We start from the raw sequence: 13,928 nt of genomic DNA, 5'->3' as shown, positions 1-13,928 counted from the left end.
TGGTGGGTGAGTGAGGAAGATGGTGGGTGAGCAGGACTAGCCATCAACCCTTGGATAATTCGTGTACCTCTCTACATTTTACTGAAAGTACTTTGAAAGAACATGGGTCTGGCCAAACCGGGTCACTGGCAGATACATTGTAAACATGCTTCCGTGTGTCTGTAATATGTTACCTTCAAAGTCTTTTGAAGTCAGTTTAATTGCAGCTCACTGAGTGGGCAAAGTGGAGAGGTGGAAGGAATACACCACCTTTAGTAGAGATTAAAATCAAGCAGAAGTGAATCTCACATTCCACCCTATGCACAGGTAGATAAGTTAAAAGTTCCCTCGCAGAGGTGGCTCAGTGATTAGCACTACTGCCTCACAGTGCCAGCTACCTGGTTTGATTCCAGCCTTGGGTGACTGTGTGGAGTTTGCACATTCTCCCCACGTCTGTGTGGATTTCCTCCGGTTTCCTCCCACAATCCAAACACGTGCAGGTAAGGTGGGGATAAAGGGATTGGGTGGGATGCTGTTTAGGACTATGACAATTCATATCTCTCAATATTTAATGTTGAAAACACCAGGGCGATTGGTTTCAATGGGAGCTCCCATATAAACATTTCCTGGTGGTGCCACCTGATGTCACTGTAGCTCCATTGGTACCTGTACCAGAATATTCTCAGACACTGAAGCTATTTTCAATGGGAGTTCAGACCAGAATGGTGCTGGAAAAGCACAGCAGGTCAGGTAGCATCCGAAGAGCATGAAAATCGACGTTTCAGGCAAAAGCCCTTCATCAGGAATAGAGGCAGAGTGCCTCCAGGGTAGAGAGATAAATGGGGGTGGTGGGCTGGGGAGAAGATATAGCAAAGAGTACAATAGGTGAATGGGGGTGGGGTGGAGGTGATAGGTCAGAGAGGAGGGTGGGGGAAAGTAGCAAAGAATATGGAGGTGATAGGTCAGAGGGGAGGGTGGGGGAAGGTAGCAAAGAGTCATATAGAGTACTGAACAAGGAACATGACTCAAACATTAACCTTCACTTCCTGCTGATGCCAATGTAACATTTTACCAGGCCAGGTTTATAATTCCACATGACAGGTGCTAGCCCAATACCCCAAACTGACCTACAAACCCATATTCACCAGCAAGTGCCTCCTTCAGCCTCCACAACATTGGTCACTTCAATAGCTAGTTCCTGCCTTGACTATTCCAGGGTTCTTCAGAGTTAAGCTCTGGTTCCTTGCTCCGTAAGCCTCAGGTCAGCCCTGTTCCCAACACTCATCTGCCTCGTCATTTAAATTCAGAACAAAAACCCAAATTGCTGGAGAAACTCAGCCGATCTGGCAGCATCCATGGAGGGAGAAAGCAGAGTTAACATTTCGGGTCCGGTGACCCTCTTTCAGAACTACGCTGAGTTTTCCCAGCCATTTCTGTTTTTGTTTCTGATTTCCTGCATCTGCAGTTCTTTAGTTATTTTAATTTAAATTCCTCACCTCTTGTCAAAATCACTTTGGGCCTTGCTGCTGCCCATTCTTGCAATTCTGACCCTCATCCCAAACCCCTGTGATAACAGCTCCTCTTGTTTATCTAGCCACTTAGGGCCCCAGTCGAGATTACAGTGGTGCTGGAAAAGCACAGCAGGTCAGGCAGCATCTGAGGACCAGGAAAATCGACGTTTCGGGCAAAAGCCCTTTATCAGTTATAGAGGCAGGGAGCCTCCGGGGTGGAGAGATAAAGGATAGGAGGGTGGGGGTGGGGAGAAGGTACAATAGGTGAGTGGGGTTGGGGATGGAGGTGACATGGTTGAAGAGCTTCAGGGCAGTGGAGATCACTTAGGGGTGGCAGGGAGAGAGAGACTCACTGAGATCTTTGTAGAGAAAGGAGGAGAACTTCTTCAAGGTAGGCACCCTTACAAGAAGATTCGCAGTAAGGTTAAAATCAACTAGGCGAAAGTGAGGACTGCAGATGCTGGAGATCAGAGTCTAGATTAGAGTGGTGCTGGAAAAGCACAGCAGGTCAGGCAGCATCCGAGGAGCAGGAAAATCGACAATTTGGGCAAAAGCCCTTCATCAGGAATAAGGCAGGGAGCCTCCGGGGGGAGAGATAAATGGGAAGGTCTGAGGAGCAGGAAAATCGATGTTTCGGGCAAAAGCCCTTCATCAGGAATGAAGCAGGGCCGAGGAACAGGAAAATCGACGTTAAACCCCTCCCATTTATCCCTCCACCCCTAAGGGTTCCTGCCTCATTCCTGATAGAGGGCTTTTGCCCGAAACGTTGAATGTCCTGCTCCTCAGATGCTGCCTGACCTGCTGTGCTTTTCCAGCAACACTCCAATCTTGACTCTAATCTCCAGCATCTGCACTACCCACTTTCACCTCGGACCCCATTCTTTCTCTCTTCATATCTCTTGACTACTCCTGTCAAAACTCATCTCTGTCCAAATTAGCTTGTGGGTAAGAAGATCATGTATACTGTCTTAATCCTTACAGACCACCAAGGTCAAGGTTAATTCTTGAATCAGGCCCAGTTAGCTAATCCTTTTCAAGACAGTGGTTGGGTAACATAATTAGACTGCCCCTACCCTTAGTCCAACACCCGCCTCGGAGATGGGAAGGAATAAGTCTGATACAGGCACAGTAGCTCACTTTTTAGCAGTGCCTCCTCATAGCGCCACGGACCCGGGTTTGATTCCACTCTCGGGTGACTGTCTGTGTGGAGTTTGAAGGTTCTCTCTGTTTCTGTGTGGGAGCTCTGGTTTCCTCCCACAGCCCAAAGGTGTGCAAGGTTGGGTAGATTGGCCATGCGAAATTGCCCATAGTCTCCAGGGATGCGCAGGCTAGGTGGGAAATGCAGCATTACAGGGATAGAGTGGGTATGGGTTGGATGTTCTTCAGAGGGTGGGTGTGGACCTGATGGGCCAAATGGCCTGCCTCCACACTGTAGGGATTCTGTAAGCTTTGTTTTTATTCTTTTGGGGAAACGGGCATTACTGACAAGGCCAACATTTGTGGCTAATCCCTAATCAGCTCTGAAGTTAAAAATCACACAACACCAGCTTAGAGCCCAACAGGTTTATTTGGAAGCACTAGCTTTCGGAGCGACGCTCCTTCATCAGGTGGTTGTGGAAGAGAATCATATGACACAGAATTTATAGCAACAGGATTGCAGTGTCATGGAGTGTACTGTTAAACAAATTTAACATTCTATGACAAATAATACATTCCATAACACTGCAATCCTGTTGCTATAAATTCTGTGTCATATGATTCTCTTCCACAACCACCTAATGAAGGAGCGTCGCTTCGAAAGCCAGTGCCTCCAAATCAGCCTGTTGGACTATAAGCTGGTCTTGTGTGATTTTTAACTTGGTCCTCCCCAGTCCAACACCGGCACCTCCAAATCGGCTCGGAAGTGAGTGGCTTTTTTGGCCATTTACCGACTCCGTTCAGAGTCAGCAATATTGCTGTTGGTCTGGAGTTACATGTCAGCGAGACTGGGTAACAGTGGCAGATATCCTTCACTAAACAGATATCAATGAACCAGATAGGTTTGTACAACAATTAACAATGATTAACATAGTCATCATTCCTGAGATTAACTTTATAATCCACATTTATCAATGGAATTTCAATTCAACCAAGTCTTATAGAAACAGACCTTTCAGTCCAGCTAGTCCATACCGAACATATTCCCAAACTAACCTAGTCCCACCTGCCTGCGCTTGGCCCACATCCCTCTACACTTTTCCTCTTCATGAACTTATCCAAATGGCTTTTAAAAGTTGTAACTATACCCACACCCACTTTGTCTGGCCAGTTCATTCCACACACAAACCACTCTCTGTGGAAAAAAGTTGCTCCCCGTGTCCATTTCAAATCTTTCTCTGCTCACTATGAAAATATGCCCCCTAGTTTGAACTGAACTGCCCCCCCCCTTTCACCTTACCTACACTCCTCATGATTTTGTAAACCCCTCAACCTTCTGTGCCTTGGTGAAAAAAGTCCCAGCCTTTCCAGTCTATTTTTATATCTCAAACCCTCCATTCCCAGCAACATCCTGGTGAATCGTTTGTGACGCCATTTAAATGTTTGCCCTCAGACATTAGCCTGGCTCCCAAGGTCACTAGTTCAGTGATTTACCACTGAGTCACCAACACCTGATCAGTATCCAGTCAGCTTGTTGCATGATTTGGATCAGGATTAATCTTGACAGGGACTAATAATTATTTATTACAACTTGGTTAACATTAAGATACAATATGTTTCAAAATTTTGTTCACTGGGTGTGGGTGTTGCAGGGTGGGTGAGCATTTAGTAGGTTAGAATCCCTACAGTATGGAGACGGGCCCTTTGACCCTCCAAACCTCTGGAGAGTAACCCACCCAGACCAATTTCCTTCTGCCTGATACACCAACCACTATGGTCAATTTAGCACGACCAATTCACCTCATCTGCACATCTTTGCAGATGAGGGTGTAAGGAAACAATAGCACCCAGAGGAAACCCACGCAGACCCAGGGAGAATGTGCCAACTATTACCTCTCCCTAACTGCCCTGGAGAAGGTGGTGGTGAGTTGCCTTCTTGAACTGCTGCAGTCTTTGGTGTCTAGAAACACCTTGTTAGGAAAGAGAGGTCCAGGAGTTTGACCCAGCAATAGAGTGGGAACGCTTATATATTTCCTAGTCAAGGTGGTGTGTGTCTTGGAAGGGAAGTTGCAGGTCTGCTGCATTGTCATTGTAAGTGATAGAGATTGCATGGTCCTGTTGAAGGAGCCTTGGTGAATTGCTGCAGTGCATGCTGCGATGGTACGTACTGCTGCCCACTGTTTATCAGTGGTGAAGGGAGTGAATATTGAAGATAGTGGTTGGGGTGCCAGTTCCATGGGCTTCTTTCTCCCCGATGGTTTTGAGTGTTGTTGGAGCTGCACCTATCCAGACAAGTGGGCAGTATTCCATCACGCTCCTTATGGACAGGCTTTGGGGAGATGGGAGGCAACCTTCGCAAATTAACAGAGGTAAGCTAATACCCAAGAACCACATATGGCAAGAGTCAGCCGTTTTGAGAAAAGGAAGGGTTCACATTTACACACATCTCCATCTCTGACCTCCAGAAATGGAAGTGGCTTGAACCCAGTGATGTACTTTTCACAATGTCGAAAAATTGGGAGTGAATTTGTGCACAGCAAGGTGTCACACACAGCAGGGAGATCAACGATTCAAGATTGTCCATTTGAAATGTTGGTTGATGAGGGATAAACTTTGACCAGGTCACTCGGAAAAAATTCTGTGCTTGTCTTCAGATAGTGCAGAGGGAAGAAACCAGATGGGGCTTCAGTTTTATATATCTCTGAAAAGGATGGCGTATCGGGCAACGCAGCATTCCTTCAGGACTGAACTGAAGTGCTCATGTCTCTAGGCTGGGATCTGAACCAACAGCCTTCCAACAAGTTGACCAATGCAGTCATAACTAACAAAACTGACAGTAGGCAAGAAAAGACGAAAAGTAATAAACCAACGCTGACCGATATCATCACCAAGACACCAATGTACAATGTTTTTGAAACCTACCTCTTTTTCTGGTTTATGAAAATGTTTCACAATGTTATTTATTGATTCCCCAATTCCTTCCTGGATTTGGCCAGCATTGGGTTCTGTCGGGGACAAAATTGAAAAAGATTAACTGGGCTGACAGGTTTCCATGGAGAACGTGATGAAAGTCCTTCCATTAGTGAATGATAGCAACATACCAACTGGAGGGAGGCCATTCAATCCCTCCTACTGGTTCTGCCACAAACCAAGATTTCTACAAGATCTGTGGCCTTGTTCCACAAACACAAATTTGCTCACATTTCCTGAGTAAAGGTGATTTAGAAAATTTTACCAATTACAATTCACAGATAATTTTGTATTGATCGATGTTTTCTGAAGAGATTACTCATCTTCTACCATCCCCGTGTGTATACATGTTTTCTACCCTCACTCCTGAATAGACTGGCACTAAATTTTAGGCTCTTGCCCTCGACTCCTCCACGCAGCAAGAAAAAAACAATTTATTTTTATCTACTCAATCTGTTCTCCTTGATACTTTGAAAACTGGCAGCAAATCATCATACAGTCATCGAACCTTTAGGGAGTATAATCCTAGTCTGTTTAAGCTTCCCTTATAGTCCATGTATTACTTTGGTGAATTTGCAGTACACTCCATCCAGCATCAATACTTCCTTCTGATGCTAAGGTGCCCAGAACTGCTCACAGTCCAATTGTGGCCTAACTAGGGCTTTGGGCACCTGAGGCATGACTTTTGATTCATTATGTTCTAGCACTCTAGGTGTAATGTGCCTGAGAGAGAATGTGTACGTGAGAGAATGTGTGTGTGTGTGCGTGAGCGAATATGTATGCAGGAATGATATAGAATGTATGTGAGAGAACATGCGAGTGTGTGCGTGCGAATGTGTGTGTTTGTGTGTATAAGAGAGGTGCGTCTGTGTATCTGTGTCTGTCTGAAACCATCCAGGCCTATCGGACAAAAATATCCCATTGGAATTCAGAGCCAAGCCTCCAATCTGCACTTTGCACAATTGTCAGATACAGAGTTTGAACCCAGCACTTTTTGATTCTGACTGAGAAGCAGGAACACTGCCACAAGATCATTCCTACAGCAGGATTAATGTCGGCTAAGAGGGACACAGTAAATTACTCAGAGGCCGTTTTATGCATTAGTCACCATCTTTCAAAGAAAATGGAGCAGCGTCTTTGGTGCTTGTAAGTTGTGAGATGTTAATGCTGAGGGTGAAACATTTTCCAGATCTGGCACTGGAGGTCAAATGCTTCCAGGGCAGGTCTAGGTGGCATTGTTAGATGCAGAATGAGGCTTCATCTGCTTTTCTCCCATCAACGTGGCTCAACCTCAGAGCTGTACCCTGTAATGAACGGCAATGGGAGGGTTCCAAATTAACTAATGGGACTTTCATTTTAATGTGGTTACCGTGGCCTTGGGCTGGAGCTGCACTTGGCCTCATGTCAAGGCCTGATGTTGCAAGTTGGCCATGCAGCCCATGGGGTAGTTAGCTCACTCACTGTTTGACTTCCCCCCGAGGGACGTGATGCTCAGTCGCCGGGCAACAGTCGGTGATCGGAGCTGAGGCGGAGTGCGGCACTGTTTGCTCAGGTCTTCCTCCACCACAGGGGTGATGAGTTCACCCACCAGGATCCGCTCCAGGCTGCCATCGTCTACCCCTTTCCCAAGCCACCGTCCACAGGGGAACCTGATGTGAAGTAACACAGGCTGTCAAATAAAACAACACTGCCTTTAAACCATTCCTTCCTTTAGGGCACAGGGCTATCTAAAGAGAGGATTGCTGTTTTCAAAAGACGTTCTATTGATGATTCACTGTATAATAAGAGCTGCACCTATCTATGTATGTCCTAAGTACCATAGAGTCATAGAGAGGTACAGCACAGAAACAAACCCTTCAGTCCAACTTGTCCATGTCGACCAGCTATCCTAACTTAATCTAGTCCCATTTGGCAGCACCCGACCCATATCCCTCCAAACCCTTCCTATTCATACACCCATCCAGATGCCTTTTAAATGTTGTAATTGTACTAGCCTCCACACATGCACCCCCTTCTGCATGAAGAAGTTGCCCCTTCGGTCTCTTTTATATCTTTCCCCTCTCACCCTAAACCCTCTAGTTCTGGACTCCCCTACCCTACAGAAAATACCTTGGTTGATTTAATCTATCCATAACCCTCATGATTTTATAAATCTCTATAAGGTCACCCCTCAGCCTCTGACGCTCCAGGGAAAATAGCCCCAGCCGATTCAGCTTGTTCCTATAGCTCAAACCCTCCAACCCTAGCAACATATTTTCAAGTTTAACAACATCTTTCCTGGAGCAGGGAGACCAGAATTGAACACAGTGTTGTGAAAGTACCAATGTCCTGGACAGCCACAACATGATCTCCCAACTCCTATACTCAATGCACTGACCAATAAAGGCAGATTTATTTTTGTATAACATATGTGTACATGTGGAAATACCTGAGTTTACGTGTGCATATATACATCCTTTCTATACATCTGTATAAAAGTGTTGATGTTGGGTCCTTACCTGTAGGTGTGGCCGGTGATCTCATTCCTGACCATCACACAATCCACTAACCACTTGGCCAGCAGACCGGAGTTGTCATGTCCGATCCGAACTGTGGTCAGTTTGCCTAAATTCTGGCACTGGGTGAGAGAAAAGAGTTATTTCAATTAGGACAGGTGACTTGGTCAAAGGAATAGGCACAACAGCATGTTGGGTTAATTAGTCTGTGGAATTCTTTACCTCAGAGAGTTCTTGAGGCTGGGCTGATTAAAAATATTCAAGGCTGAGATAGATTTTTAATCAGTGAGGGAATCAAAGGCTATGGGGTAAAGGAAGGAAAGTGGAGTTGAAGATTATCAGAGCAGCCATGATCTCATTGAAGGGCGGGGCAGACTCATTGGGCTGAATGGCCTACTTCTCCTCCGACATCCTCCAAGGTCCTTAGAGTAGGAACGTGAGGTAAAGGAGTGGAGAAATGCGGAGAGGGAACTCCACAGCTTTACCTGGGGAGCTGACTGTCTACAGGAGCAATGAAAATTGGGATGAGGCGCGAGGTCAGACCTGGAGGAGAATTTGGAGAGGTTTCTCGCCAGGAGGAGGTTACAGAGAGGAGGAGGATTGAAGACAAGGAGGATTCTAAGATAAAATCTTCGAAAATAGTTCACAGTCAGACTGTTTATCAAGGAAAGCACAAATGAAGGTAAGGGAGGACCTGTACAAACCTCAAAGGTCATTTCCAAAACGTTCTTGGGAACCTGCATGACCCCAGTGTCCCCGAGCTCGCCCGACACACTGATCCAAGGATTGGAAGTAGTGATGGAGTTACTCAACTTTTTGATGGGAATAATGACAGCTCTGTACGGAATCACTGTGGGGAAGCAAGAAGAGACATGGCAGGAATTGTTGGAACAAATAATAAATCCCAGCACACTGAACTAACCCGAACCCATCCCTCACAAGCTTAACTCACATATATATCAGTTCCACTCTCCTCACTGGAGCATCGAAGCTGGATGATTGTGGGTTCAAGTCTCACTTGGGAGATTTGGACCTTCAGTTGAGGGGAGGACTGCAGTGCAACTCTGAAGGTAAGCTGCATTGTTGGTGCTGCCATCTTTCAGGTTAGATATGACTCTAAGGGGGCTCATATCGTCTCTCTGATGAATGCTCAGAGCAGGACATGAAAACTCTTCCAGTGTTCTGCTCAATATTTCTTTCTCAACAAAATACAGACTCTGGATGTAGGTTTGCTCGCTGAGCTGGAAGGTTCATGCTCAGATGTTTTGTCACCATACTCGGTAACATCTTCAGTGAGCCTCTGGACAAAGCACTGCTGATGATTCCTGCCTTCTTTGGGTTGGTGATGTCATTTCTTATGGTGATGTCATGACCCAAAGAAACCCAAACATATAAATAGAAAGCAGGAATCACCAGCAGTGCTTTGTCTGGAGGCTCACTGATGATGTTACCTAGTAGGGTGATGAAACGTCTGAAAACGAACCTTTCAGCTCAGTGAGCAAACCTACATCCAGAACCTCAACCTGAGCTACAAATCTTCTCAAAAAATGCTAAAATACAGGTTATTTGGTCATCACCATATTATCACTTAGCGTGCACCAGATGGCTGCGGTGTTTCTTATGTAACAACCATGAATTCACTCCAAAAGTATTTGATTGGTTTTGAGGTACTTTGGGGCACTCTGAGGTCATGGTAGGTGCTGTATAAATCCAGACTGGGGGTTGCTTAGCTCAGTTGAACGGATGGTAGGGTTGCAAAGCAGTCTGATGCCAACAGCGTGGGTTCAATCCCCACACTAGGTGAGGTTACCATGAAGAACTTTCCTTCTTAACCTCTTCCCTCACCTGAGATGTGCTGGCCTTAAAGTTAAACCAACACCAAGTTGTCTCTGTCTAATGAGAGAGCAGCCCAATGCTCTGGTAAGAATATGGTGACTTGATTGATTTAATCAATCTTTTGCTTTCTATATTGATTGCTAGGTAGTATTCCCACTACCAATACCATCCTATAAACAGACATGGTAGGTGAATACCCCTTCCCAGAGCCCCGAATGTTTCTGGAGCACAGACCCTACCTGCGGAAGAATGTTAAAAAAAATTCACATCACCCGCGAATGTTCTAGACATAGAGTCAAACATAAAACTCTCATCCCTCTCATCTCATGCATTATGTGGTCGACATCATTTTTTAAAGTAACTACAAAGTTTAACTTTGAAGTAAATTTCGATCTAAAATTGACCGAATCATGATTGTTAAGGGGAGACTCACTAATTGAGAAAGGAGTCCACTTCTGTACTACAGTATTATGCAAAATCCAATGGCTTTGTACTGCCTGCATTGTAGACTGGATTACTCAGAGTGAGTCAGTCAGACAATTCTGGACTTCTAATTGAGAAAAACTCAGTCTGCTATTACCAGAGGCCAGATGGTATTTTGTGCTACAGGATTTTTACATTCACTTGAAATGCCTTGCCTTGACCGTGCAGCACTCCCTTAGCAGTGCAGTATGTGCCTGGATAATGGGCTCATGGCTCTTTGAACTGGCTCAGATGGCACTGGCTAAGAGTCCAAAGTGGGGTATTTCTTCCTCAACCCCTCCCCAAATCTTCTTTCAGCTGAAGTTTGTGACTCAAACGGAGTGGGACAGCTCCCCCCAAGCACGGCAATACGTCATCGTGTCTATTCTCCATGTTGATGGAGCTAGGTTCAGTGGGTTACTTCAATCTGCTAAGAACCTCTTTGGGTTTAGTCTTCTGGAGATGGAGTTTAATCTATCACCCTTTTCAAGTTCATGACCATGATATTGTTGCAGGTGACAACAGCTGACACAGTAAAGAGTAGTGCACTGTAGATATTCCAGATTGTATACACCAGTTAATGCTTTTCCAAAACATCTTATCAAAGAGTCGTACAGCACAGAACAGACCCTTTGGTCCAACCAGTCCATGCTGAACATGTTCCCAAACTAAACCAGTCCCACTGACCTGCGCTTAGTCCATATCCCTCCAAACATTTCTTATTCATGAACTTATCCAAATGTCTTTTAAATATTGTAACTGTACCCACATCCACAACTTCCTCTGGCAGTTCATTCCACACAAGAACCACACTCTGTGTAAAACGTTGCCCCTCATGTCCTTTTTAAATCTTTCTCCTTTCACTTTAAAAATATGCCCCCTTGTTTTGAACTGACCCATCCTTTGTTATTCACCTTATCTATGTCCCTCATGATTTTATAAACCTCAATAAGGTTATCCCCCCTCCTACACTTCAGTGAAGAAAGTCCCAGTCTTTCCAGTCTAATTTTAATATTCCAAATCCTCCATTCCCAGCAACATCCTGGTAAATCTTTTCCGAACTTTCTGCAGCATAATGATAGCCTTCCTGATAGTGGAGAGACCAGGACTGCACACTGTACTCCAGAAGAAGCCTCACCACTGTTCTGTACAACCTCAATATGACATATACTCCAAGGTCTGAGGAATGAAGGCAAGCGTGCCAAACACCTTCTCAACCACCCTCTCTACCTGTGACGCAAATTTCAAAGAATTATGTAACTGAACCCGGAGATCCCTCTGTTCTACAGCACCACCCAAGACCCTACTATTAACTGTAAAAGTCCTACTCTTGTTTCATTCCTCGGTGTTGGTGGAACACTCTTTGGAGAGTCGGTGTGGACTTGATGGGCCGAATATCCTGCTTCCACACTGTAGGGATTCTATGGTGACTAAGTGACCTGGCACACTGCAGTCTAACACAGAGGGTGAAGGGAGGGCCTTAAGTGCTTCCTGTTTACCAGAGAGAAGTAAAATCAATGCAAGTGGGAAGTATTATAATTTTGCCTCCTGTAGAATGAACGTGTTTGAGTCAGTGATGGTGTGGTGATGTTTGATTCGGGGGAAGCCATTCAGCCTATTGTGCTTATACCAGCTCTTTGAGCTACCCAGTTAGTACCAGTGCCCTTGCTTTTTCCTCAACTTCTGCCAATCTTTCTGTTGCTACTTATTTATCTGCTGCCCTATTATTGAATCTGCTTCCATTTCCCTTTCAAGCCATACATTCCAGATGGTTACAACTCGTTGGTAAAAAGAAAAAAAATCTGTCATTCCTTTTCTGGAGATTTTTTTGGCAATAATTCCAGTGCAGCTCTCATGGCTTGACAGGGCACTGTCCCGACTTACTGATTGTCGTGAACACACTGGTAAAACAGAAGTAGTCCACGGCGTTGAGCGACAAGAGATGGTAAAGAAATTGTTCCTTCTCATCCTCACAACGCAGGAAGGCATAACGCTTGTACAACTTCCTGTTGGTGGGAAAGACAGATAGTGAACACCAGCTGATCAATAGCTCTGAAAACTACATCAGTGACAAGAGCCTGGCCTCAGCAGAGTCACAAGATGCACAGATAAAATTTGACACTGAATCACATAACACGACCAAAAATCTTGATCAAATCTTGACTAGTCTTTAAAAGAGCAGAGAGAGATGTGGAAATATTTTGTGAGGGATTTTCAGAGTTCAGCCTGACCATTTGTTTTTTTAATTTCAAAAATATACTCTATTCATAAAAAAATCTTAGTATACATACATTGTCACAAATGCAGTCTGTAGAGTCACATCCCAGGTAAACAAACAAACACTGAAGTTTGTTTCTATCCCAACAAACCAAAGTCCGCTCATGGATTTACAAGACTATATTCACATGCTTCGAGGCACTAGGAGGGTCCGATAAGTGAACAGACCTCCACCTACCTTCAGCGGGAAGACCACAGACAGTGGTCTTTCCCCAGACTAGAAATATGACCATTAGGTGGACTAAGGTAGAACTAGTGAAAATGTCCTTCATCTTTCCTTCTGTTTGTCCCCTCATCAGTCAGGAATTTGCTTTGCTTTCCTCTAAACGTATGTGGTGTTGAATAATGAACATACTTCACGGTATTTATATCACTGTTGTGTGAGAATGTACTGAGTATGATAGAGGCTGACAGTTGATTTCGATAAGGTTATTAGGAAGGGAATGTTCAGTAACTGGAGGTGTTAGGTTACTGAAATATAAGGAGCACCAAAGAACTTGTGTAAAAATCAGAATTAGTTTCCAGCCAACACGTACATCTACATTTCAGCTGTTATCACGCTGACTTCGTGTAGTATTGATAACAATGACAACCTTCCCAAAAATATATATTTACATTCTGGTGAGGATGAGCTATACTTGGTGCTACACTGCCACTTACACCAATGTAACAGCATGTGGCATGAACAGTTGACATAACAATAATCTCAGAGTGAGTACGTTTGGTGCTTGTCAATTGACATTATTCATCTAGGGAAGTATAAATCAGGCTGGGAACTGGCCTATATTGGTAAGTAGTTGCAGTTCCTGATGGATATTTACTTGTAAGTACACATACATACAATTTAGCTTCATTAATATCAAAAGAAACTAAAATTAGCAAGTTGACTCTTTTGCTGACAGTCAGTTCTCCATAATTCGGATTAATCTAATGAGTTGTTCTCACACATGGGCTCTGCCACTTACAGCACAAGTCAGCTCAGGGTAAAATCACTCAACTCCTAGCAAGGGACTGTAGACAGGGTGTCAGAAGCAGAGGGCTTTGAAGCTGAAAGCACAAGAATATGTCATATGTTGCAACAAGATTTTGCATCATAGTGTCCTGATAGGGCGGAAAGAGGACATTTAGTCCATCAGGCCTACTCTGATCCTCTGAAGAGTATTCCGCCCAGACCTGTGGGCGGCACGGTGGCACAGTGGTTAGATTAGATTAGATTAGATTAGATTACTTACAGTGTGGAAACAGGCCCTTCGGCCCAACA

The 13,928-nt window shown here is 44.7% G+C and overlaps 1 protein-coding gene across 4 annotated transcripts in view; it reads right to left on the bottom strand.

Moving 5' to 3' along the window:
- LOC122559492 (DENN domain-containing protein 5B-like) overlaps positions 1-13,928 on the bottom strand; it is a 292,527-nt gene that overhangs the window by 11,860 nt on the left and 266,739 nt on the right. For all 4 annotated transcript variants that reach the window (XM_043708993.1, XM_043708994.1, XM_043708995.1 and 1 more), the window contains 5 exons: positions 12,275-12,396; positions 8,797-8,942; positions 8,096-8,214; positions 7,059-7,246; positions 5,550-5,632 (listed from right to left, as the gene is read on the bottom strand). In XM_043708993.1, coding sequence (XP_043564928.1) covers positions 5,550-5,632; positions 7,059-7,246; positions 8,096-8,214; positions 8,797-8,942; positions 12,275-12,396 — 658 coding nt within the window. The remainder of the gene's footprint in view (positions 1-5,549; positions 5,633-7,058; positions 7,247-8,095; positions 8,215-8,796; positions 8,943-12,274; positions 12,397-13,928) is intronic.

The sequence above is a fragment of the Chiloscyllium plagiosum genome, chromosome 19, assembly GCF_004010195.1.
Source record: "Chiloscyllium plagiosum isolate BGI_BamShark_2017 chromosome 19, ASM401019v2, whole genome shotgun sequence".
NCBI classification, from domain to species: domain Eukaryota; kingdom Metazoa; phylum Chordata; class Chondrichthyes; order Orectolobiformes; family Hemiscylliidae; genus Chiloscyllium; species Chiloscyllium plagiosum.
Note: the sequence above shows the minus strand (reverse complement) of the source record. Positions and strands in the feature narration are given on the sequence as shown.